This window comes from Canis lupus, chromosome 13, assembly GCF_003254725.2.
Source record: "Canis lupus dingo isolate Sandy chromosome 13, ASM325472v2, whole genome shotgun sequence".
Classification (NCBI taxonomy): Eukaryota; Metazoa; Chordata; class Mammalia; order Carnivora; family Canidae; genus Canis; species Canis lupus.
This window is the reverse complement of record NC_064255.1, coordinates 59,081,429-59,108,593: the sequence shown is the minus strand read 5'-3', so window position 1 is coordinate 59,108,593 and position 27,165 is coordinate 59,081,429. Positions and strand designations below refer to the sequence as shown.

General features: G+C 35.7%; 1 protein-coding gene across 1 annotated transcript; it reads left to right on the top strand.

The window, feature by feature from the left end:
* The first annotated feature begins 8,138 nt into the window (after positions 1-8,138).
* On the top strand, positions 8,139-25,314 carry LOC112652164 (transmembrane protease serine 11B-like protein). Its single transcript, XM_049093015.1, has 10 exons — positions 8,139-8,319; positions 14,438-14,553; positions 17,002-17,120; positions 17,219-17,286; positions 19,747-19,907; positions 20,646-20,684; positions 21,389-21,563; positions 22,771-23,030; positions 23,506-23,648; positions 24,454-25,314. Exons 1-10 carry the CDS (start codon positions 8,312-8,314, stop codon positions 24,613-24,615), a joined length of 1,251 nt encoding a protein of 416 aa, XP_048948972.1. The 5' UTR covers positions 8,139-8,311; the 3' UTR covers positions 24,616-25,314.
* Positions 25,315-27,165: the final 1,851 nt, after the last annotated feature.

Here is a 27,165-nt window from a genome sequence, read left to right as displayed (position 1 = left end):
TGAGATCATGACCTGAGCTGAAACCAAGATTCAGATGCATAACTGACTGAGCCACCCAGGTGCCCTGAGAATTGTATTTATCTCCCATCATTTTCTCTCTGTCTTAGGTCTTTTAACTCATAAGCCAGTATTTTGTTCAGACTTTCATATTAATGCATTTAAGGAATACCCTCACTGAAAAGTGAGCCAGAAAGGAGAAGGTGAAGTGATGCAAAATACAGATAATTATTTTAAATTTATTTTTTTTATTTAGTCTTAGACTTAGGCCTATGGTCCAAATCACTCTGGAAACTCTATTCCACTGACTGGAGTTTTTCTTGCATAACTCACAAATATCTTCATGTTCTCCTTACTGAGTTTAAATTTAAATACTATGATCAACCCTTTACCCCCACTGCCCTTGCCCCTTTCTCTATACACCACTTAGCCTGGCAAAACCACAAATTTGGTTATATCCCACTCTCCAACTTTCTGGTATATGATACTGTTTGCTGACGGCAGCTGGAGAAAAATGCACACCATGCTGACTAGTCTCACTTTAAAATCATGATCCCAAACCTCAAATGGGTCCTTAACACTCCTTGAAAATCATTCTGGACTTCTGTTGTCCAATTCCCTCTCATTCTCCTAAATAACTCCTTCATTCCTCTCCTTAACTTCCACAGTTTCTTCTCATTGACAGTTTTGCTAGCACCTGATGATTTTGCTCATTATTTTACCAAGAAAACAGAAGGAATCAGATGAGAGCTTCTACTAGTGCTTACCATAAAAATCCATTAACCTATTTGTTTCTTGAAAGTCAATAGAGACAAGTGAAGTCTGGAGCTAAATTGCCCGTGTTCAAATCTTAGCTTTGCCACTTACCAGATGTGTGACCTCATGCAAATGCTTGGACATCACCATGTCTTGTTTTCCTTGATATGACATGGGGATAAGAACAGTATCTACTTCATGGTGTTGTTGTGGAGTTTTGAAGAAGTTAACAAATGCAATGCATCTCAAACACATAGCAAATGCAAGATAGAGATTAGCTATTATTGTCATCTGTCTGCCCTTTTGTTACAGTAAATCAACTGTTGGATCAACACCAATCTAAGGCCAAACTCTACGCCTGTGATATCCTATTTCCATAGACCCAGTAATTCTATAAAATTTCCCAGATAAAAACAAAGGTCTTTTTTAAAAAACCCTATATCTCCTTCCTGCCATATTTCTCTACAAATATGGTTGAAAGTGTTGTTTCACCTCTTTTCCTTCTATTTCCCTAAACTCACTCCAATCAAGATAGTGACTCAGATACTGCTCTAAAACCACATTTCTCAAGATTATCAGTACATTCCATGTTGCCAGCTCCAATGCTCAATTCTCAGTCTTCCTCTTACTTAGCCTGTCAATAGCTTTTAGTACTATGGATCATGCAGTATTATACACTTGCTTTTTCCTTATTATTTTTTAAAAAGATTTTATTTATTTATTTGAGAGAGAGAGAGAGAAAGGAAGAGAGAGAAAGAGAGACAGAGCGCACACAAGCAGGGGGAGTAGCAAGACAGAAGCAAGCTTCTTGCTGAGCAGAGACCCTAATGTAGGGTTCTGTTCCAGGACCGTGGGATCATGACCTAAGCTGAAAGCAGGTACTTATCTGACTGAGCACCGAGGTGTCCCTTCTTTTATTTTTTTTTAATCGGAGTGTAGTTGACATACAGTGTTATATTAGTTTGAGGTGTACAACATATTGATTTGACAGTTATATATGAGATGTATATATGTATATATATACACATATAATAAAGATATAATAAATATATACATTATGAAATGCTTGCCACAATAAGTCACCATCTGTTACCATATAAAAATTTATTACAATACTATTGACTATATTCCCTATGCTGCACCTTTCACCCCATAACATTTATTTTATAAATGGAAGTTTTTACCTCTCAATCCTCTTCAACTAGTTTGCTCGTCCCCCTATCCTCCACCCCTCTGGCAGCCACCAGTTTGTTTTCTGTGTTTATGAGTCTGTTTCTGTTTTTTGTTTGTTTGTTTTGTTTTTTAGATTCCACATAAGTGAAATTCAGATTTGCAGTTTATAGCGATTAATTAAAGGATTCCAGAAAAGACAATTATATATTATTATATAATATGTTGTGTTTTCTACAATTATTATATTTAATTATGAAAAGAAAACCTCATCATATTTTCTTGTGTTGTTTCCTCAAAATATTTGTCTTCATTTAAAATTTGTCATAGTTGATACTCATGGTTCTGTAAAGAAACTTCTATTTTCTCTAAAATAGAGGAGTATGTATCATGTGAAAATTCAATTAAATAATCATCCCTGATTTTATAAGCCTATGTTTATGCTTTTTAAGTCGCACTTATCTCTGAAAAAGTCATTCAGCAGGGCAGGAATTACTAGCCAGAGTAATGAGAGATTGTCCCCACATTTTTCTCCCAAGTCATTTGATGAAAGAGAATTAGGAGGAATCAAAGCAGCCACAATCAGAGCAGGGACAAAGTCTTAGTCATCAGGGATAATTAGTATAAGAGCACTTCTCTCTACCGCTTACCATTCTACTCCACCCTGGTCTCAACACCCTTAGAGAATAAAACCTACACTCTATTATGATCTGCAAATCCATTAAAAGTATGATTCACTTTTCCCATTCCTTAGTCAAGACACAGCTCAGGAGTTACCTTCCACCAGGAAGCTTTTCCTGATATCCCTGGGGCTGGTGCTCCAGATTGCCCCAGGCATACGCCTGGTTGTTACACTTTCCACAAATTGTAAAACTTCTGTTTATGCATCTGAATATCCTACTAGACCCATGAGTTACTCGAGGGCTCTTTCCCATCTCTGTGTTCCCGGACCTGGGGCTGGTTCAGCAGAGGTAATCATCCTGTCCAAAGGAACGACGCCTGATGCTAGAGACGTCTCTGTTTTATTTCCCATTGTGCCCTTACATTTCACCTGTTCTTCAATCACACCGTTAATGGAGATTTCTGAAACATGCTATCCTGGACCATTCCAGATGTTGTACTCCTTGCCTGGAATGTCTTTCTCTGACAAACCCCCCTGCCCGGTAAACTCCTTCCATTCTTTAAAAAGTAGCTCACACATTTGTGAGATTTTTATCCCCTGTGTTCTCATGGATTTGAAGCTTATTGCCATCAAGCTATCATCTCCTCCTGGAAAGTCCTACAAAGCCAACAAATACAATTTATTTTTAGTCAATATTAACTTGGCCCTGACTCCCTGAGAAGTTGTATTCTATTGCCAGTTCCAACTTTTTCTTCTACTCAAATCATATAGAGTATAAACTTTTATTTCATTTCAACAATATTTGAAAAAGAATTTTGGTTATATAAGCAATGTATTAACATAATATCCTTGTGAAAAAAATAAACCCATTATAGATCAAGCTAAAATTTCTTTAATCACTATTTTCAGTTCTGGTCTCTATCCTTCTCCTTGGGCATAATCATTGATTTGTGAATTTTTCCAGATCTTTTCACATATTTATTTAACATTTCATAAATAAACACTTGCATTTCAGTACATATATTAGCATCCACTTAAAATGTGAAGTATTATTTACTGTTTCTTTTAGGTATTTATGGTATCATGTTGAATTATCATTCTGAATTTCATATTTTTACTCAATATTTCTTGAAGTCTTTTTATATTGATCTACAATTATATCAGTCAGGCTCAGGGCAGGAAAGACTTGCTAAACAGAAAGAAATTTGAAGCAGAAAATCACAAACTTCAAAAGTTGTGAGAACAGCTGGGGATAAAGGCTCCAGGCTAAGCCTCAAGGATAAATTTAATGAATAGTAGAGAACTGATGCCAGGGGAAGGGACTGTAACTGGCATCTCTCAATTTAATAGCTAAGATCCAAAGATCAGAAAGTACCAGCAAATTTTTGTATTGTTGATGGTATCCTTTACTGTGCAAAAGCTTTTTATTTGTTGTGGTCTCAGTTTAATTTTGCTTTTGTGTTCCTTGCCTGAAGAGATATGTCTAGAAAAATATTTCTGTGGCTCATGTCAAAAAAAATTATGTCTGTTTTCTGCTAGGAGTTTACGGTTTCAGGTCACACATTTAGGGTTATAATCCATTTTGAGTTTATTTTTATTTATGGTGTAAGAAAGTGGTCCAGTTTCATTCTTTTGCATGTAGCTGTCCAATTTTCCCAGCACCATTTGTTGAAGAGACCATCTTTTCCCCATTGTATATTTTTGCTTCCTTTGTTGTAGATTAATTGACCGTATAATCATGGTTTTATTTCTGGGCTCTCTATTCTGTTCTATTGATCTATGTGTCTACTTTTGTGCCAGTACCATATTGTCTGGATTGTCACAGCTTTGTAGTGTATCTTGAAATCTGTGATTGTGATACCTCCAACCTCATTCTTTTTTCTCAAGATTGCTTTGGCTATTCAGGGTCTTCTGCACCACAAAGGAAACCATTAACAAAACAAAAAGGCAACCTATCCAATGGGAGAAGATTTGCAAATGATATATCTTGTAAGGGTAATATCCAAAATATATAAAGAACTTATACAACTTAATACCAAAACAAACAAAAAACAAGCTCAAAAGATCCAGTTTAAAAATGAGCAGAGAACCTGAATAGACATTTTTCCAAGAAAGACAGATGGCCAACAGACATGTTAAAGTATGCTCAGCTTACTAGTCATCATAGAGATCTAAATCAAAACCACAATGAAATATTAACTTACACCTGTCAGACTGGCTAGAATAAAAAACATAAGAAATGACAAGTCTTAGTGAGTATGTGGAGAAAAAAGAACTCTAATGCTCTGCAGGTGGGAATGCAAATTGGTGTAACTATTGTGAAAAATAGTATGGAAGTTCCTAAAAAAATTAAAAATTGAATTATCATTATCATAGGATCTAGTAATACCACTAGTGGGTATTTACCCAAAGAATACAAAAACACGAATTCAAAAAGATATATGAACCTCTATGTTTATTGAAGCATTATTTACAATAACCAAGATATGGAAGCAACTTAGTGTCCATTCATAGATGAATCATAAAGAAGATATGATAAGAAAGATATAATGGAATATTATTCAGTCACAAAAACAATGAGATCCTGCCGTTTGCAACAACATGGATAGAGCTAGTGAAATAAGTCAGTCAGTGAAAGACAAATATCATACAATTTCACTCATATGTGGAATTTAAGAAACAAAACGAATAAAAGACAAAAAAAAAAGACTCTTAAATACAGAGAACAACCTGGTGGTTGTAGGAGGGAAGGAGGGTGGGGGAAAGGGTGAACTAGATAAAGGGAATTAAGAGTATACTTATCTTGATGAATACTGAGTAATGCGCAGAATTGTTGAATCACTATATTTATACCTGAAATATGACATTGTATATTAATTATACTTCAGTTTAAAAAGAAAAAAAAAGTCAAGATAGAGGTTAATGTTGGAGGAAAGTGGGAAGTTAAGACCGTGATAGAGTACTGGGGGAGCTTTTGGATTGGCAGACAAAATTCTGTTTTCATAATAAAGATGGTGAATACATGGATGTTTGCCTTATACCAACTCAGTTAATTCATTAATTCATTAATATAGAAAAAAAGAAGGAAGGAAGGGAGGAGAAAGAAAGAAAGAAAGAAAGAAAGAAAGAAAGAAAGAAAGAAAGAAGAAAGAAAGAGAAAGAAAGAAAGAAAGAAAGAAAGAAAGAAAGAAAGAAAGAAAGAAAGAAAGAAGGAAAGAAGAAAGAGAGAATGGAAGGAAAAGAAAAGAAAGGAAAAGAGAAAGAAAAGAAGAAAGAAAAGGAAATAAGGAAGGAAGAAAGGAAGGAAGGAAAGAAAAGAAAGCACCAGCACTGCTGCCATTACCACTGCAGCCTCCTGACACCCACAAGCTGGTCTGGTCTCTGACTACTCTAAATTGTTTCTTTGGTCCCAGAAAGCTGAAGAATGGATAGTGAAATATCCATGAACTTTTACCAGAATAAATCCACAAGTGGTCTCATTTCTATCTCAGAAGGCATCTGACATGCTTCTCACTTCTGTTTCACGTGAGTGCATCTAGCTGGCAGAATCTAAACTGCAGCCAGCATTCTAACTGCAAAGGAGTCTGGGAGATGTCATTTTTAGCTTTCCAATCTCTGCAGTAGAAAAAGGGACTTTAGAATGAAGCATGAGTAAGTCAATCTACCATATTTACTATAACTTCATTTCTTTTAACACCTGAATAACATTCCAGAATAACAATATGCCATAGTTTGTTAAACCATTCCTCTACCAACTAATAATTTATTTCCATTTTTTTTTTGCTATTGCAAACTTTGTAATAAGCATCCTCATATAATCCTGTTTGATTACCTATGCCAGGATAGAAATCTAGGTGGATACCTAGAAGTGAAACTGTTGGTTACAGGGAGCTTAGGTATAGAATTAAACAGATGCTCCCTCTAAAGTTGCTGCCTCGATTCTAACTCCTACCGTCAACATATGGGAGCCCATTTCCCCACATTCTTCAAATCCTACCATCCACAGGACATACTTAAATATAAATCAATACAGCATAGCAGATGATTAAATCTAAAATTACTAATTTTATAATTTATAAAAGTACAATAAATAGCAACCAGAAAAAAGATATCAAAAAGAATAATGCTTTATAGGGAAAGCTTCATGAAGGAAGCGGCAGTTAAGTTGGACCATGAAGCATGAATAAATATTGAATGGGTAGAAATGACAATCCTGAGAGTATTAAACAGCATGAATAAAAGCATGGATATAGGAAAGCACTTGCCATTCAAGGAACGAAACTGTGAGAAATGGCTTAACTAAAGTCATACTTTATATATTATTTATTTATTTATTTATTTATTTATTTATTTATTTAGAGTCCTACTCTAGACAAAGTCATCATTAAGATAATACAGTGTCAAGTACTTGGTAAACATGGTCTCAGCTGATACATCCACCTTCCAAGCATGACATTGTTAGATTGCATTTTTACATATAAGAAAGCCGAGGCTCAAACAGATTACAACACGCCCTTTGTTTCACCAAACTACCATGGAACAACATAAATAAAAAGAGATGATGCTCTAAAGAGTCTTGAATATCAACCAGAGAAGTTTATATTTTATCTTGAAAACAATTGAAAGTTTTGAAGATTTTAAGCACAGAAAAATGTCATGAATTTGTGTTTTAGGAAGATGAGTCATGCTAATTAACATTATAATTCAGTTCTCTGTTCCAAAGCCTCCTTCTCCTAGGGGACTTTCCGGACCACCCTAAAGATAGTCACCCTCTGCCCTCCCAACACACACGCCACTCTCTACCTGATTATTCTGCTTCATTTCCTTTATTACATATCTTGGATTAAATTCTGCATTTACTATTTTCTTGAGTGTTTGCCTGTTTTTCTCATAAAAGTATAAGCTTTATGGAGGCAGGGACTTTATTATATTCCTTGTTGTAATTCTACTAGGAACAATATGTAAACCTGAGGAAGTTTACAATTAATATTTATTAAATGAATAAATGGAGTGAATAAATGATTAAAGATATGAAAGTTGGTGCCAAGAATCTAGATATTTGTATCCAAAATATCTTAATGACTTCCTGATTTTTTGCTTCTGTAAGAATTTGGTGTCACCCAAAAACTTAATCCATATTCATTTAGTAAAACAACTTTTGACTAGATTCATTAGTTCCATTTTCTAGAAATAATTACCAAGAGAGAACTGATATTTCTTACACTAAAACCTATCTCCATCTGTAAATCCATTTCTATAAAAGTATATATACAGTCCCAGAGAGAATTTTTAGACCAAGCATGTTTCAAATGAGTAATGCTGTAGTAGAATTATCATATAAAAAAATGTATAGTTAAGTCATTTGTCAGAGACTACTCTGATGGATAGAGGTGGTTTCACTGAGGAGGAGTCCTGCTCCATGAAAGGGCTGGATGGGATCTGAGTCAGAACAATGATTCACCAATCTGTGGTGGTATTTCTTGGGTGGACCTCTTAGGTAACCAATCCAAGTTATGTCTATTCTTTTTCTAAGTATCCAACTCAAAGAGAATTTTCATTTCTTCCTTTAAACCACAGATCCACAGATGTCATCAACACTTGTTAAACGAGTTTCCTTTTAATTGCTTTCTGCTATTGCACCCAACCCTTAAAATCCCAGGTATCATTGTGGTTAGCACATTTACCTGAGAACCACTGACCTGGACAAAAGAAGTACAGAAGTTTCCTTTATCTTATTAACACCAACAGCTATTATATCAGCACATTATGTATAGGTAAGTGGGCGTTCGCTTGCTCAAAATTCTGACATAGTTACAATTAACTGTTTCTCCAATATGACTCCCACCCACAGGTTGCAGTAAAATAGTTGAGTTTAGAGGGGGATTTGTAATGCTTTTCTACAGCATTTTGGATTTTCTGCGTGGAGACACCCCTGTAACATATATGTATTTGTGTCTGGAATCTGTAGTTTTATGTCATGCTTTGGAGAATGCTTCAGAAGGTTGGCAAGCAGCCTAACATCCTGTGAATGAAAAATGTGTAATTATTATAAAGTAAAAGGAGGAAGAAGAGGGGAAGCATCTTATAAATCAGATGTTAAATTGCTATTGGTGGTGATGATGATGTGACGACTCCTTTGTATTTGTTTAATATCTTGTGCTTTCCTTTTTTAAAAAAAGATTTTATTTATTTATTTGAGAGGGAGCACAGAAGGAGGGGAGAGGACGAAGTAGACTCCCCACTAAGTCTAGCGTGGGACTCATTCCCAGGACTCTGAGATCATGACCTGAGCTGAAGGCAGCCGCTTAACTGACTGAGCCACTCTATCTTGTGCTTTCTAAACTGCTTTCATAAATACAGTCCTGAATCTCACAGTACCATTGCTTCATTGGTGTTTTCTATGGAATCATATATAAACTATGCATTTTTATCTGTAAAATGTTCATAAACTATAAGAGAATCATGTATAGACATATGCTATTTATTTTTAAAGTATCTAACTAGATGATTATTATGTTAAGTGAACAGTGATTATTAATGCCACTTAAAAATACTTTCAGTTTACATTTTCATCAAAATACAGTCAACCTAATTATAAAATATTTAATGTTCAGATAACTGTAAAATATAAATGCATGTCTTATGCAAATATTTCTCTAACATTTTGCATCTTGAGTCAGTTTTTTAGTTAAGACATGCACACACGCATGCATATATAATGTACAATATCATTATTCATTTAAAAATGTTACTAGAGGGATCCCTGGGTGGCCCAGCGGTTTGGCGCCTGCCTTTGGCCCAGGGCGCGATTCTGGAGACCCGGGATCAAATCCCACGTCAAGCTCCCGGTGCATGGAGCCTGCTTCTCCCTCTGCCTGTGTCTCTGCCTCTCTCTCTCTCTCTCTGTGACTATCATAAATTAAAAAAAAAATTAAAAATGTTACTAGAAAGAGTATACTCACTGTGATGGTCTATGGTAACAACTTTTTTTTTTAACTAAATAATTTACTGTTGTGCAAATTCTTTATTAGATATGTCGTATTATTCATAACCCTGATGTTTTCTAATTAGCCACATCTCTGATCTACCAGTAAAAGCAAGGGTGATCATACACATTTAATAACTAGAAAGTAAACAACATGATTATTTTGTTTTTGTTTTGCCTATAAGACAGATAAAACTTTGCTGGAAGGATGTGTGTGTGTGTGTGTGTGTGTGTGTGTGTTTTAATAGAGCATCTTCTTCTCCAACATTTTAGCACTTGTATAAAGTCTTCACCTGAAAGATTTCAAAGCATTAATCCATTGTTTCCAAGTACTCCTAGTCACCTAGAAAAGATTCAAGCCCTAAAGTAGTGGTTAACTTCACAGATTGAGGCATTAATCTGCCCAGAGGAGCTTGGAGGGATTTGGAAACATGGTTGTTTCTGCAGATGCTTTTGAGGAGACCTTAGTCAATCTTGTGGTTGCATATGGGTGCCTGCATAATGAATGGCCAAGAGGAAGAAAAGGTATACTAGAGGTAGAAGTAAAAACTTCAATGCTATATTTCATCAATTTCAATTGTTTTCTAAGGTTAGTTTTCTAGAACAGAGTGGAAAAAGTCTGAGAAGAAAGTGGTGTTTTAGATCCTTGCCAAAGGGGCATTGAGATTTCATGGCCAAGAGTTTGTTGTTGTTTTTTGTTTTTATTTTTTGAGGCAAGATATAATTGATATTCTGTATCCTCTTTCAGTAATTCTCCCTATGTGGTTTTTCAGAAGAATTTATAGTAGTATAAAGTACCAGAAATGTTGGCTAAATTGTTGAGTGATTTTCCTGTGTGGGAAGATTGGGGAGCCAATCTTCCAATCTGTGGGCCATTTTTAAACAGATATTTAATTTGTGTCACGGTGTACAAGATCTTTAGTTTATCAGTTAAAGGTAGCTTCAACTGAGAGAAGCATCTGGACTGCTGTCAAGCAATAATCAAAATGGAAAAAAAGAATAGGAAATGGAAATATAAAATTCTACAGTATTTTTTCAGTGAAAGATAAATGGAAATTAGGAAGTTATTTCAGTCCTCTTTTAAGCCATAGTGTCTGGATGAATTCCTAGATACCTTATCTTATCACATTTTAATAGATTTAGATTTATTTCTGTACTTACAAGAATACCAATCCTAAAACTAATTGTAAAGATTAAAGGAAAGAAAAATTGCCCAAATCTATGTGAGGTCCTGTCCTAAGGTAAAGATTTAAAAATAAAACAAAGCAAATCAAGAAATGTACGAATAAATCCCCAGTCAAGAGACTTATAGGAAAAGAATTCGTGAGAATTTATGAGAGACAGAAAAATAAGGAAAGGGTGTGGAGCAATGATTAGAGAACCAAGAGGTAGGCAAAGTAGTTTTGGTGGAACTGAATACCTGGGAGATGAGGTAAGTGCTTACCCATCATTGAAAGGTGGACAAGAGTTAGAATTTTACAGTTAAGAAACATATACTGACAGGGGCACCCGGTGGCTCAGTCAGTTAAGCATCTGCCTTCAGCTCAAGGCTCAGGTCATGATTCCAAGGTCTTGGGATCAAGCCCTTTGTTGGGGGAGTCCCTGCTCAGCAGGCAGCATGATTCTCCTTCTCCCTCTGTTGGCTGCTCCCCCTGCTTGCACTCTCTCTCCCCCTCCTCCTGTTAAATAAATAAGTAAAATGGTTGTTTTTTTTAAAGAAACATATGCTGATAATTTAGTCTTTTGAGTGATGTTGAACAATGAGACTATAAAAAATCAGAAAAGGCATGAAAAAGTTGAGATGAATTAGTTGTAGTTAGGATGGAAATGTTTGCCTCAGAAAGAGAAATGTCAATTCTATACTATATTTTATATAACAAGCACTAAATTTAGTAATCCAGTTTCACAGCTTTGTTTGTTCCCTGTTTTTTGATGACTCCTAAATTAACCCCAACCATGGTTCCTCAGTTAATTACTAGACTGACATCTCCATTTGTGTTGTGGAAATTTAAATGTCTCTTAAATTTTAGATATAAAATATTTACCATTTCCCTCCAAACTTACCTCTCCAAGACTTTGACTCTTTTACTATTCGAGATAAAATCTTACGTCATCTTTGACATATTCCTATCCTTTACCAAGATAGTTAATTACCAAAAGCTGACAAATACTCTACTATAAATGTTCATCACTTTGTTTCTTTTCTTACTACCACAATCCGGGATGCCATCACTATATTCCCATTGATTATATTAGCCACTTTGCTCATTGGTCTTCCTCTTTCATTTTTCTTCCTCCTTTAAACTGTCATCGTGCAGATTGCAGATTCATCATCCTAAGCACTGCACGTCCTCATCTTAGTCATTTCCACAGATAAAGTAAAAAACTCTTTTGATTAGCACTGAAGGCTTTGCATAATTTGTATCCCTCTGATCTATTTATCCTTCATAATCTCATTGTCCTCAATATCTCTTGGCTTCATTTACTCAGTACTTCAACCAATATAATCTATAATGGGTGAGACCCCACAATATGATCTGGTCATAAAACAATAACAACTTCAACAATAATTAATGACATGGACCAGACCATAAAATGGTCTTGACTAGAGGTGAAAAAACTGCCATGTAAAAATAAAAAATAAAAAATACTCTCAATGTCAATCCATGTTAGGGTGATCCATGGAAGACCTCAACAAAGAGGAGAAGAGAGAGTTGAGTGATGAAGTTGACTGGGAGCTCACTGGGTGGACCTGAGGGTGGACATTTTAGGCAGAAGAATCAGAGTGTGCAAGGACATGGAGGTGGAAACGAGTTTGGTTGTTCATGGAATTCTGAGCAGTTTGAACTGGCTGCAACATAGATTAGAAACAGGTTGAAGAATGAGACGAGATGATATAGGGATTGCCTTAGAACAGGGGCACTGTTTATTCACAGTAACAAGAAGAAAAAGCAGAGTGTGGGGTATAGATGAAGAGAAGTTCACAAATGTGGTGATGGAGTTGTAAATATTCTCTTCTGATGCTTTTAATTTTCTCAGTTGGACCAGGAAGTAAGGTTATCAGCTAAGATTGAGGATGGGGCAAATGGTGCTAGAGGTTTGAGGGGAAAAAGAAGTATGAAAGAGCTTTCAAAGAGAGTGGAAAAAAAATCAACAGAGGATGTATTAACACACACACACACACACACACACACACTAACTTGTTCTTCTGAAAGCATCAACCCAATTTATTTTTATCTGAGATCCAATACCTCATACACACTCCCCTCCAAAGCCACTTCTAATCTGAAAACCTTGATTATAGGCCTGGCTAGATTAAAGTTTTCCAATTTTGCCATGAAGATAGCATATAGTTTAGTAAGTATCTTCATTAATAAGAGTGTTAAACTGCAAATTCTCAGACTTTTCCAGAATTTGAATTCATTAGATCTGAGGTAGTGTCTTGTAATCTGCATATGCAATAAGCACTCTCAGGTGATTTTGATCAAGGCTGTCTTCTAATCACACTTGGAGGAGCCCCAATATTTAAGGCAAAATCTAAACATCTTTGTGTGGCAACAAAATCCTTGTTGTTGCCTCTGTATGAGGATTTTCCAGAGAAACAGAAACAATAGGATATCTCTTTCTCTATTTCCTCCTTCTCCTCTCTTTCTCTTTTTCTTTATCAATAGATAGATAGAGAGGCATATAAATAGATATATAACCATAGAATCTATATATCTAAGATAGAGATATTTTATTTTAAGGAATTTCTTCACACAATTGTAACATTGGGTAAGACTGGAAACTCAGGCAGGATTTTTTTAAAAGAGAGAGCTCTTTTTTTAAAAAAAATTTTTTTATTGTTCAATTTGCCAACATTTAGCATGACACCCAGTGCTCATCCCATCAGGCAGGATTTCTACTCTGAAGGCAGAATTTTTTTCTTCTCATGAAAAGCTCAGTTTTACCTCTTAAGGCCTTCAACCGATTGGATGAAGCCCACTTACTTATAGAGGGTAATCTTAAAGTCAACTGATTATAAATGTTTATTACAGTTACAAGATTACTTTCACAGAAACATGTAGACTCATGTTTGATCAAACAACTTGGCACTATAACCTAGCTAAAGATGACACTTAAAATTGCTCATTATACTGTCCAGCTTCATCTTTGGCCAAACCATGACATAGTCTGCGGCAAGGAAGTTGAATTGCTGGCCATTCTTTGAGCACTGCCTGTTGTTCCATCTTACTAGATTGTCTTCTCATGCCTCTTTATCTGGAAAGTTACCCAAATCGCTATTTCAATTTAGGCAATACCTATTTGTTATCCAAATGAAACACGGTGAAAATACCTAACTTACTCTAGGTTGATCATAGCATGCTACTTTACACAAGATCTCTGTGAACTATAACCATAAATAAGCTAGTAAGAAAGAGGGACACTGCTCTTACTCAACATAACGCTTCATATTTGTATGTGTTCTATGTATATAATAAGGACATAATAAATAAAATGGAATCAAGATCAGATTTCAAGAATGATGATAGGCTTTGGTATAAAGAACTCCTAAAACATTTCCATTTTCCTCCCTTCTTCCTCTCCATCCTGGCAAGGGCTTCACTTATTGATACTAACTCTGTCACTGGTGGGAGGGAACAAGGCACCATTATACTCCTGAAAAATAATTTCATAGCACAGATCCAGAGAGGTTCTATTTTAAACTTCTTTCCTTTTTTTCTTTTCCTCCCCATCTTTCTTCCCTCCTTTCTTTTCTTTCTTCCTTTCCTTTCTTTTCCTCATACTTCTGCTATTACGATGCTTAAATTGAACTTCTGGGGGTGAGCAAGAAGAAAAAAGTAAAGATATGGAACGACTGTGATTTTTTCTGATATACCTTTTATATTCATATCTTTTATTTGCAGACCAGTCATAGCTTCCCGTCCATCTTTGCCGCTATGGATGATTGCCCTCATTGTGTTTGGAGTATTGGCAATCCTGGGAATAACTATTGGTCTCCTGGTTCATTTTCTGGCAGTAGGTTGGTAAAGAATATATTTTTATTTATTTCAGTTTGTTGTAAACTTTATTTCCATTTCTACCAAAGACATAGAGATAATTGCAAACAATAAATTACCTATCTTCCTTTAAAATGGCCTTCAGTGACCCAAGACCCAACACCTATGGAACACTTATCTTCAGTTTTTAACACAAGACGCTGGAGTAGTCTTGAAGAAAGCACCTTAATTTATGGACTCTCTGAATTATGATGTAGTAATCCTGACTTCTCTCCCTTGTTTATCCCAATTCACCTCTAGCAGGTTGCTTCAGCTGGGAGATAGAACACACACCAAAAAAAGGCACATTACTATGGTTCACTTTTATTTTCACTACTGTCATTCTGTAGGGTCAAAATAGGATTCTATGGAAACATGTCTCTCTCCCAGACCTGAAGTCTCATTATTCTAATCATAGAATCATTGAAAACTTTTGGAAAGACCTACATTCAACTCATCTTGGGAAGAGATGTATCTATCTCTATATCATTTCTCACTCTAGTGTGTAGTTCACATTTTGGAGAATATTTCCTTCATAGTTTTCAGTCTGGAGTTGCGGTTTTCTTTTGTTTCCTTGGAAATGAGCCCCTTACCCTTGTCTTTTGGTCTTTTTATAATCTTAGAGGAAGGAGAATGTAAAGGAAGTGCTTTTACTCTGTCAAATTTAAATAAAAGTGTTCCCATAATTTATGCTTAAACTCTGTCATTGCACTCCAGAACACTGTACAAAAACAAAAGTGTGTGTGTGTGTGCACGCACACGCATGTGTGTGTGTGTTGTGTGTAAGCTGTAAGTTTTCTTTACAGAAATGAGTTCCAAGTAATCAAGTCATGGAAAAGTTATAAAACAATTTCTTTCTTTCTGCCCCTTATCCATCTTTCTCAATTCATATTGTCATTTGAACTACCTAGAGAAATGGGAATGTTAATTATAAGGTGCAGGTGTGCCTTATGAATATCCCATCCCTAAAGGGTTGTTTTCATTTCACCAGGTGCCAACAGAGCTCAGTGACTGATTTCACAGTGACCTCAGCATAATGAGCCATCTCTGTGACCCATTAGGAGTACTGGACAGAATTAAATTAATTTTCAATTCCTTGTTCTAGTGTGTGCTTTCTTAGTCTTAAATGTCTTAGACATAAAATATTTAGTTTTCCATTGGCTCTTGGAAAAGTGCACCATGCAGTTATAATAAAAAGTTTGTATCTTGTCAATTCATACATTGAGGAATATTCATGGCAGCCTGATTATCATAATAGGTAGAAACACTTAAGAATCTAAATAAAGAACTGAAGGATGAACTGTGAACACTGAATTATAAAAAAGAAAGTTGAATAGTTTCAAGATATATATATTTTTTATTACTTATGGTAAGACCTACCATTGCAAAGTTTGATTTCTACAGTTAAAGATCCATGACCCCAGACAGACTAACTACAATGAACAATGTTAGTTTACAAATTATTATTCATAAATAATCCATTTCCAGCATTTTCTTTAGAAGTTTCTGATTTCTTTTTCTATCACCTTTCTCACTGTAAAATATTTTCACCACATTTATAATAGTAAGTCATATTGTATTTTAATTATGGTGCTTTCCTTCTCTACATTCATATAGAACCTGTAAACAATTACCATTATCATTTAATTACATCATATTATTACCTCATGTAATGATTTCATTCATATTGAGCCTGTCTCTTCCATCACATAGTCTTCAAAGGTAATGCAAAAAAAAAAAAAAAAAAAAAAAAAAAAAAAAACCAAAAAAAAAAAAAAAACCAAAAAAAAAAAAAAAAACAAAGGTAATGCAAAATAGTATTAATACTTATTTGGTTCTTTCTATATGTTATGGGCTGTATAACAACTTTATATCTATCACATATTAGAGGTAAGATGTATCATATATCAAATGGCTTAGTATCTATGAAAATTTGGGAAGGAAGTATAATGGATTAGGTGTGTACTTTGTAGTCAAATCAAATTTTGATCCTTGGCTCACAGTAGCTGTATGATATCAGCTAAGTTACTGAATATCCGAGACCACATTTCTCCTGAAAAAAAAAATGGGTATACTTCATATGTTTTTTATAAAGTATCTTCCCATGGTATATAATAAATGGTAAAAATCTTTACTCATAGGCTGGTGGTTATGTGGCAGAAATCTCAATTATAGTGTACAGTCCTGTCTCAATCAAGATATTACTCTTCTTTCTTACCTTTGTATATATCTATATCTGCTGCATTATGGGCCTGATAATCACTTTTCACAACACCGAGGACTTCTAATCAACTGTGCCAGAAAGATGTACAGACTTTATCAATGTCAAATATGAGCACAATATTTACTAGTTGATATTACTGTGTAATCTATATTTGCATTTGAAATCCATTTCATTTAAATAACTCTCGGATCATGTTTTTATCTCACAGAAAACACGACCTACTATTACCAAGGTAGCTTTAAAGTGTTGGATATCCCATATAACAGAAATTATCAAAAAGAGACATCACTGGAAAATAACTATCTTAGCAAAATTCTTGAGACTAAGGTAAATTAGGATTTTCCTATATTTATTTCATTGTTAGTTCACGGAAATATAAATATATTATTGGAATTTGATATTTGATTCTATGTTCTCTTTAACAGATGGTTGATGCATTTCAAAGTTCTAGCATTTACAGACAATATATTAATTCTCAAGTCATCATGCTGATGTAAGTAACTAATGATAGTTAGAAAAGAGATCAGTCTGTACATACATACATATTTCTAGTACCTCTGTAAAAATAATTTTGAGAGTCAAAAAGCCAATAAGTTACTAACAAACAGAATTATTCTAAGCTAAATGTCAGAATAATTGTTCAATATAAAACCAAGCAAAGATTGGGCTATCCAGCTTATTCATTAGATCTATTGAGAATTTATTATTCATTAAATGCCTCATCACTCAGGTTTCTTAAGACTTTATATCCAGCAGATAGCAGATGATCCCTTTGACCAATGTTTGATAGTCTAACATTTTTTATTTAGCAGTAGTATAAATACAGACCCTGTTTTCTCATATCTCTCTGCTTGCAAGTCAGCTAAACACCTGTGGAACTACCCAGAGTTCTTACAAGGTAGAAAGGAGCATATCTACACCAAGCTGTGATGACAAGGAGGTCCTTTTAGTCCATAACAAGGAGTAAAATAGGCAACGTGTCCTCTGCATGTGGGTTTAACATAGCATGGAATAGCAGAGGGAGGCTTAGAACAGGAATTAATCAACCTGAGCTCACCTTTTGCCACTTGGTAGCCCGAGAGCCTTGGGTGAATCATTATATGACTTTGAGTCTGCTCACCTATCTGGAAAATACTGAAAATAGCACCCTCACTGCCCCTCTCATAAACCTGTACTCAGGACCAAAGAAGATGTGTATATAAACACATTTCCAATGAATTGCTTTTACCTTCATCAATGCCACCAGACTATGCCTAGCCCTTTTCCCCTTGCTCCTGGAGTTCGTGAGACTCTTGAAATTGCAGAACATGTCAAGATCTTAACTAGTATTAACCTTGAGTGTTGATTTTAGTATTGGAAAGAGATTGGAGGCTAAAATTGAAGGGCCCAGGTATCTTTCGGAGATAATTGCAACCACTGGAAAGTTTCTGCTTTGTTCTCCCATAAATGGAAATTTAGGTATCCATAGGCAGTGTGGGCCCAAACGTGATGGAGAGGTTTTAGGATAGAGATTTTCATTTTGGTATACCCTTCTATGGTAATCAAACTTGTGTGATCTGAGTTTTTCCTAGAGCTGATTACCAATTTATATGACTAAAAGGTTAGTTATCTGTCATGGAGAGCCAAAGCATAATAATGCCACTTCAGATGTTAGCCTCAAAGCTGCTTGACAAGCCCTACATGTTCATTAGTTAGCCTCTTAGGTTTCTCACATCTTTATGTCCAAATCAATCTTTCCTGAAGACCAAAGTCAGATTCATCTTCCTCAAGCATGGTTTTATTCAACAACTTCTCTCTACTGCTACCCTTTGGCTAGCATTGAAAGTCTTCCTCCATCTGAGCCCAATCTCCTGGACACTGTTGTCTCTGTGACTGGGTATAGGAAGACAGTACAATGTAAAAAGCCTGTGTTATAGAGTCAGTTGTACTGAATCTGTTCTGAGTTTAGTAGCTATATACCCTTGCACATATTAGGTAACCTCTCAGAGCCTCCATTTTCCTCTGTCCATAAAATGCAGATAATGACATCTATGCTACAGGGCTGTGATGGAGGTTAAGTGTGATAATAAATGTGAAAATAAGTACCTAGAACACAGCAGATGTTCAGTAAATGCTAATTAATTGTTGCTATCCTGTTCTTCTGGAATAGCACTCCTCTTTTTCTCTGTCCGATGAAATTTGCTGCTTGATAATGAAGTAATAATAACAATGTTTTAAGGTCCAATGTGTATGTCATCTCTTCCATGAAAATTTCTCTGATTCTTTGAGTAAAAAATGACTATCCTTCTTCTATTTGCAGATAAGATAAAATAAGTATTATTGTTTCTTCCTAACTTATTGTAGTATTTTGTATACATGTCATATTTCCTAGAAATCTGGAAATTCCTGGAGGATAGGAACTATTTGTTAGTTACCCTTGCATCACTAGTAGCACCTATTCCAGCTATTTGTCTATAGCAGTTGCTCAATAAATGATTGATGAATACATGAATAAGTGAGCCCAGTTCTTATGTGGTACTTTTTTTTTTTTGGTACTTCTTTTTTAAAAGAAGATTAATTTATTTATTTTAGAGACAGATTGAGAGCACGAGTGGGAGGGGCAGAGGAAGAGAGAATCCCAAGCAGACTCTGCACTAAGCACAGAGCCCAACTCAGGGTTCAATCCCTTTTACATGGTACTTCTACCCTGTGCTTCAGGCCTTTCCTATTTTTCAGATTTGTAGAACTACTTGTCCTCTAAGATGAATATCATAGCTGCATGCATACTGCCACCAAATAAATGTAGGCAGATGGATGATCCTGTGATTACTTAAAAGTGAAGGTATTGCACAAACCCATAAAAAGGCAGAATAAGTAAAAATTTGAAAGACCAGAGAATGAGGAAGGAAACGTTATTTTTTGGTAACATATGAAATATGTTTATCTTGTTGAAACATATTTGTCTTGTTTCCAGTCCTCATAACAGCAGTGTCACCGCACATATATGGTTGGTATTCAAGGCTCCCAGATCAATGAAGGAAAATACAAGAAGAAGAATTGAAAGCGTCTTACGCCAGATGCTGAGGAACCATGCAGGCTCTTTGACTACAGATCCTAATTCTCTTAGGCTCATGGGTAAGCTTATGTATTAAATAGGAGCAGTGTTACTCTCATTTTTTTTATTTCTAACATAAATTACAAGTACCATGTGCAAAGCTGATACTCAGTTTTTTGAATGAATATGTCATTATTTTATATCAGAGCAGTAATTTATGTTATTGAGAACAGAATAATCAAGTCATAATAATGCCATATCTGAAAGCAGTTCTGGGGGAAAAACTGCTTCTCATTATAAAACAAGTAGTAAAATTTTGAACAGTCCCTATAAGTAATGGTGTGTCTTAAATATTTTTCATAATCTCCTATAATTTTCAAAAATAGCATACAATTTGCCTTTATGAGATAAGTCACTTTTTAAAAGTTATTTTTGTTTACTGACAGGAATCAGGTTTACTTGTGGCTCTTCCTCTTCTAAGAAAAGATACTGGCAATTTTCCATCTTAGATAATAAAGAATACAGTTTCAACTAAATAAAAAAAGGTCTCTCATGTGGAACTATGATGGTGGTATTTTTTTTTTTTTTCTTTTTTTTTTTTTGATGGTGGTATTTTCGAATCAGACATTCACATCTAGTAAAAGAACAATTCAAATAATCTGATATTCTGTCCTTTCTACTGACATTTTATCCTGATAGTCAAAATTGTTTCTGGACTGTTCTACAGTGTTGAACCTAGCATCTTACCACATTGGCCCCACAGTCAATGGATTAATGCTAGGTATTATATTTACCATGAGCTTTTTGTTCTATTTCAGAAATCAGTAAGGTTGATGCTGAAAAGATTATCAACAACCGTAAGTCCAGAAACTTCTTATTTAAATGCGCGAGATGGGGATGCCTGGGTGGCCCTGCGGTTGAGCGTGTGCCTTTGGCCCAGGGCGTGATCCCGGAGTTCTGGGATGGAGTCCCACATCAGGCTCCCTGTGAGGAGCCTGCTTCTCCCTCTGCTTATGTCTCTGCCTCTCTCTGTGTGTCTCTCATGAATAAATAAATAAAATCTAAAAAAAAAATGTGCGATATGGTCTAAGACATATAGGATTTATTACTATTAGCTAGGCATACTTCTAATTAAGTTCTTTACATACAACTCATTTAATCTTCACAACAATCCTAAAGGTAGATATTATTATCATCCCATTTGAGACCTGGAGAAACTAAAGCACTAAGAAGTGAAATAATCTGCCCAAGTTCATCCAGTTTGTGAATGGTGTGGTCAGAACTCAAATTAGGGTTTCAGAGACTGTGGACTTACCCATGACTTTATGTGCCTCCCACAGCTGTCATAATCTCCAAGTGCTGAAGTACCTTGGAGATACTATGCTGGGTATGGAGATGATCCAGGGGCTGCTAGTGATTCCTATGCAGATTACATCCTGTCCTCTTCAGTGCAAGATATTGTCAGATAGAACCATACTAGAATAACTCAGCTCACTCTCTGCTTTATAAGCAAATAAACATTATTTTCCTTCTCTCAATGGAACAAAACGGACTCTGACAGGCTGTGGGATACGAGCAAGGATGTCAGCAACATATGATAGAATCAAGGGAGGTTCCAACGCTCAGAAAGGAGAATGGCCGTGGCAAGCAACTCTCAAAAAAAATGGCCAACACCACTGCGGGGCATCTTTAATCAGTGAAAGATACCTGGTGACTGCAGCACACTGCTTTCAAAAGTAAGTTTACCATGTTGCCCAAGACCAGGGAGACAAAAGACCCTGGAATAGCTCCAGTCTTCACCTGTTATCCCAGCTTAACTATCAGTAGCACTCTTGTCTCAAGTGTTCTCGTTTGGAAGATAAATTATATAGGAAGCCATTCTAAGATATTCCTGCATTACCTGTAAGGATTCAAAGAGTCATTCATTCTTGATACTACATTTTTTTTTTGATACTACATTTTTTTACATGATTCTTATCTCTCGTCACTTCATACTCCAGACATCCCTAACTACTCATAGTTGCTAAAACACATCATCCTGTTTCATACCTCCCTCCTTCTCTGCACATGCCTGGCCACTTCTCTTTATCTTTCAGGCAACTATGACTCAGCTCTATAGTCTTACCCAAAATGCTACTTTCCCTAAGAAATCTCTGTTCCCTAAAGCATGCAGATTTAAGTTCCCCTGTTTTGTTGCCCTGCTAATTATAAACAAAGTACTTAAGCAAATTATAGCTGTGTTTATGCCTTTCATTAGACTTGAAGTCATGACTATTAATTTAAATTTCTATATTCCCTTTGCTTTATTTTTTATTTTTATTTTTTTTGTTTTTTTTTTTGTTTTTTTTTTGTTTTTTTTTTTTATTGGTGTTCAATTTACTAACATACAGAATAACACCCAGTGCCCGTCACCCATTCACTCCCACCCCCCGCCCTCCTCCCCTTCTACCACCCCTAGTTCGTTTCCCAGAGTTAGCAGTCTTTACGTTCTGTCTCCCTTTCTGATATTTCCCACACATTTCTTCTCCCTTCCCTTATTTGCTTTACATAGTATATGGTATAGAGACTCAAACAAGATTTTTTTATTTTTTATTTTTTATTTTTTAAATTTTTATTTATTTATGATAGTCAGAGAGAGAGAGAGAGAGAGAGAGGCAGAGACACAGGCAGAGGGAGAAGCAGGCTCCATGCACCGGGAGCCCGATGTGGGATTCGATCTCGGGTCTCCAGGATCGTGCCCTGGGCCAAAGGCAGGCGCTAAACCACTGCGCCACCCAGGGATCCCAAACAAGATTTTTTTAAAAATGAATTTAAAAAGTCAGACTGTCACTACTAATGAGCAATAGAGCAAGGGAATATTGTCATGAAAAGAGTACATTTTATGCAGGCCGTATTTCTATTATTTTGAAATAAATACAAAATACATAATTTTTGTTTCTTTAGGACAAAAAATCCAAAAAACTATACCGTCAGCTTTGGCACCAGAGTAAATCCCCCTTACATGCAACGTTATGTTCAACAAATTATTGTTCACGAGGACTACATCCAGGGTGAACATCATGATGATATTGCGGTTATTCAGCTCAGTGAGAAAGTCTTATTTCAGAATGATGTACATCGAGTTTGTCTTCCTGAAGCTACACAGGTTTTTCCACCAGGTGAAGGAGTTGTTGTTACAGGATGGGGAGCGTTTTCATATAATGGTAAGTTCAGTGAAGGCTTAACATAGTGTTTGAGTACAAAAGCAGCAAGAAAAAATAGTGACCAAGGTACAAAGTCAAAGGCATCCTTTACTTAAGGATGCCTAGTTCTCCCAGGAAATGTCTCGGGAAATCATGCATATGGAGTTATGGCTTTGCAAATTGCCTTAGTTTGGAGCATTCTGTGGAGACCAGTTGGTTGTAAGAACTCCCCAACATGGAGAAACTAATTGAGAAAGTTCTGGGTCAAAGATATAAGAAGAGAGGTAAAGACATAGAAAGGCAGCATTGAAAAGATTTCAAATTATTCTTTGAAAATTTCTGCTTTATTGATTGGGGTGAGGAAACTGAGTGGACTTTCTAATATTAAGAATGAGCAAGAGTCAGATATAGGTTTTATGCACAGAGGAAAGAACAAGTTTTCCATCCTGTTCTGTTTCAGAGCAGCTCTTTGACTGGTAATGTTTACTTCCTTTAGGTAAATACCCAGAGGTACTTCAGAAGGCACCTGTGAAGATTATTGACACAAACACTTGTAATGCTAGGGAAGGATATGATGGTTTAGTATCAGACACAATGTTATGTGCTGGGTACTTGGAAGGAAATAAAGATGCCTGCCAGGTAAGTCTGGACACTAGTCACATTGGCCACACGGTGTATAAATAACTGCTGTTATTTTAGGAAAATCCTCCATATGGAGACAATTCTACGCCTCAGTTAATTTGCACTTTGGCAATTCTGTTAAACTCTTTCCAACTTTGGTGCTAAAGTAATTCCCCACTACATGCAACATGTTTATAAGTGTTTAACAAATAAGTTGGCCAAGCACTGACTAAAGTCTTTTATAAACAATTTATTTAATCCTCGTCACAACCTTGTGATAGAGATACTATCATGATCATTTTACAGATAAGAAAACTGAGTCAGAGAAAAGTAAAGTGATTTGCACAAGAACACATAGCTAGTAAGTGGAAGAGCTGGAATACAAACCAAGGTAGTCTAGCATCACAGTCCATAATTTTAACCATATTTCAGTAAAGGACTAATCTCAGAAAACTTTCAACTAATCTCAGACCATTTCTCTTACCTTCTTGGACTTCTCGTGGTTGGGGTCCTGACTACTTTTCTTAGATATGAAGCCTTGTTCTCCAAATACATCTATAATATTTGTCCCCCAAAAGCTTTCTCATAGAACTAGACCTTATAACTTATCAGTTCATGTGTTCAAGATTCAGGTCAACACCAAAGAGTTCCAGAGAATATATTCCAGCCAAAGATGAGGTGAAGGGTGATGCAGGGATTTACACCATACATTTTTCCTAGAGTCTGATTGAAGCATGAATCAAAAACTTTATCTGGGCTTATTACTTAGTAAAGTGTCTGGAAGTTAATTCTCATAATGATCAATATTCTTTGTTTTATTTAGGGTGACTCCGGAGGACCACTAGTTCATCCCAATTCTCGAAATATTTGGTACCTTGTTGGAATAGTGAGCTGGGGAGAAAAATGTGGTGAAGTCAATAAGCCAGGTGTCTATATGCGAGTGACTGCTTACCGCAACTGGATTGCCTCCAAGACTGGTATCTAAGAGAAAAGCATCTTTAGCAACTATCTGAAGTCGTTTTTGCCTGAGGTTACTCTCAACCTTATTTAGTATGCATTTTAAATCAGTGTGTATAATGGCTGTTTTGAAAGAACTGTGGCCCCAAGGGAATATTTATGAACTTTAATTTTAAGCAAACTTGCAAAACAACAAATCTCATATTTAGTCAAGAAGGCCTAAACAAAGAAAGTGCTCCTATCAAAAAGGACTATTATTATTTCTCTATTGCATGAACCCACATCATGGCTGTGTTGCCATAGCATAAAGCTCTTGGTTTTAGTCGCTCAGACTTTCTGGAATTATGAAAATATGTCCTTTTCCATTGTAAGTTATCTGGCAGCGCTATGAGAGACTGAAACTAACACTTTCTGAGAGTTGGGTTGGAATGTGCTCTCTCTGCCTTCATGTCATAGCATTTGAGGAAAGGGTATGGTAGTAAACTGATTCTGGCCAGAACTGAGGCACTGAATTAGAGTCTCTTGTTTGTACGAGGGTCTTCAACTCTTAAAATCACTGTGAAACAATTTCACCCCCACATTTTAGACCTACAGAGACCAGGTACACTAATTCTTCAGTGTTGATACAGGGTTTCTGGAAATTCTTCATTTATAACACATGTATATAGAAGTAGCTATGAACCTGGAAAATGTATAATGTATTTTAATTAAAACAAATTTGAAAGCAGACTGTCTTTGTTTAATGACAAATTTCTTTCTTTTTTTGGTGGTTTTCTTGTTTTATTTTTATTTTATTTTATTTTATTTTTCTTAATGGTCTTTTTCAGGTGGCTTTTTCTTTTTTTCTGTTCTTGTTTCCACTTGGTCCATGGGTTGAGAGAAGGCTATAAGGTAGTTTAAAAGCTATCTTCTTTTCTTTTTTTCAAAGATTTTATTTATTTATTCATCACACACACACACACACACACACACACACACACACACAGAGGCAGAGACACAGGCAGAAAGAGAAGCAGGCTCCATGCAGGGAGCCTGATGTGAGACTCAGTCCTGGGACTCCAATCATGCCTTGGGCCAAAGGCAGATGCTCAATTGCTGAGCCACTCAGGCATCCCTAAAAGGCTAAGGGAGAAGCTCAGGCAGGCCAATGAGGATGCAGAGGGTGAGTACCCCATAACTAGATGCAAGAAGCTCCGAGTCATTGCCTGAGGATGAGGCCAACCCAGCCAGGGTTTAAGCCTACCAGCTTGAGAAGTTTGGTCAGGTGATGACTTGTCTTCTGGATGAGGAGTGGTAATGCCAAGGCAGCTGTTTTATATATAAAATGTTATTGACTATTTTAAAAAATCAAGTACTGCCAAGTGCATCATGTCTACTCATCTGCTATTTAAAACAGATGGATAGTTTTGTGGGTTTTTAAAAAGTCGTAGAGTAATATAGCTAGTTTCCTATGCTTGTTAGCTTTGCCACGTCCATATCCTGGATCCCCGCTTATATTAGTGGTTCTCAAACTTTGATCTCTTAGGATCCCTTTACATTCTTCAAAATTACTGAGAACCTCAAAGAATATTTGTTTATATACAGCCTGTATCTATTGATATTTATCATACTCAGAATTTTTAAAAAGATTTTATTTATTTGAGAGAGAGAGTGAGCAAGAGAGAGCATTAGCAGGGGGAGGGGCAAGGGAGAGGGAGAAGCAGGCTTCCACCTGAGCAAGGAGACTCTTGATTCCTCCCTGGATCATGACCTGAGCCAAAGGCAGACACTGAACTGACTGAGCCACCCAGGTGCTCCTATCACACTAAGAATTAAACTGAAAACTATTTAAAATATTTAATCCACTAAAAATAACAGTATTAAACTCATTGCATGTTAACATAAAGCATAGAATTTTTATTAAAAAATAGTTATATTTTCCAATAGAAAAAAAAGAGAAATATGGCATTATCTTTAATACCTGGCTTACTAGAAGATGGCTGGTTTCTCATGTCTGCTTCTTCAGTTAATCTATTGTTTTGTTGAAGTATATGAGAAAATCTAGCATTACACAGGTATGTAGTTGAAAAAGGGAAGAAGATATTAATAGTGTTTTCAGATATTTGTAAACGTTCTCCTACGAAAATACACCAAATCTCAACAAGTGGTCATTTCTTCCATGTGAAATTTAGCTAGATCAATGAACTTTTTATGCTCTGATATATTAAAATCAGTTAGTATGTTTTGCATTTTCAATGAATCTTTTATCCATGCATGCATTTGTAACAGTATTTATTGGTCATTTTGAGTTATGTAGATGCTCCAAATGTTGATGCTTCTTATTAATCAATATAAACATAATCATATTCATTAATATCAGAACTGATCCCTTCATAAAGTCACTAAGTATCAACAGGCACATATAAATTTATCAAAATTTATTCTTCATGCTAAATCTCAAATTTTATCATTAGCAACAAATACTGTCAGTTGTTTTCATTAGGACAAGTTTCCTTTATTTCAAGATAATTTTTGGCAAATATTGATTCTAAATAACTAGTTTGTCAGTCATTCTTTTCAAATAAAATCTTGTTGCATG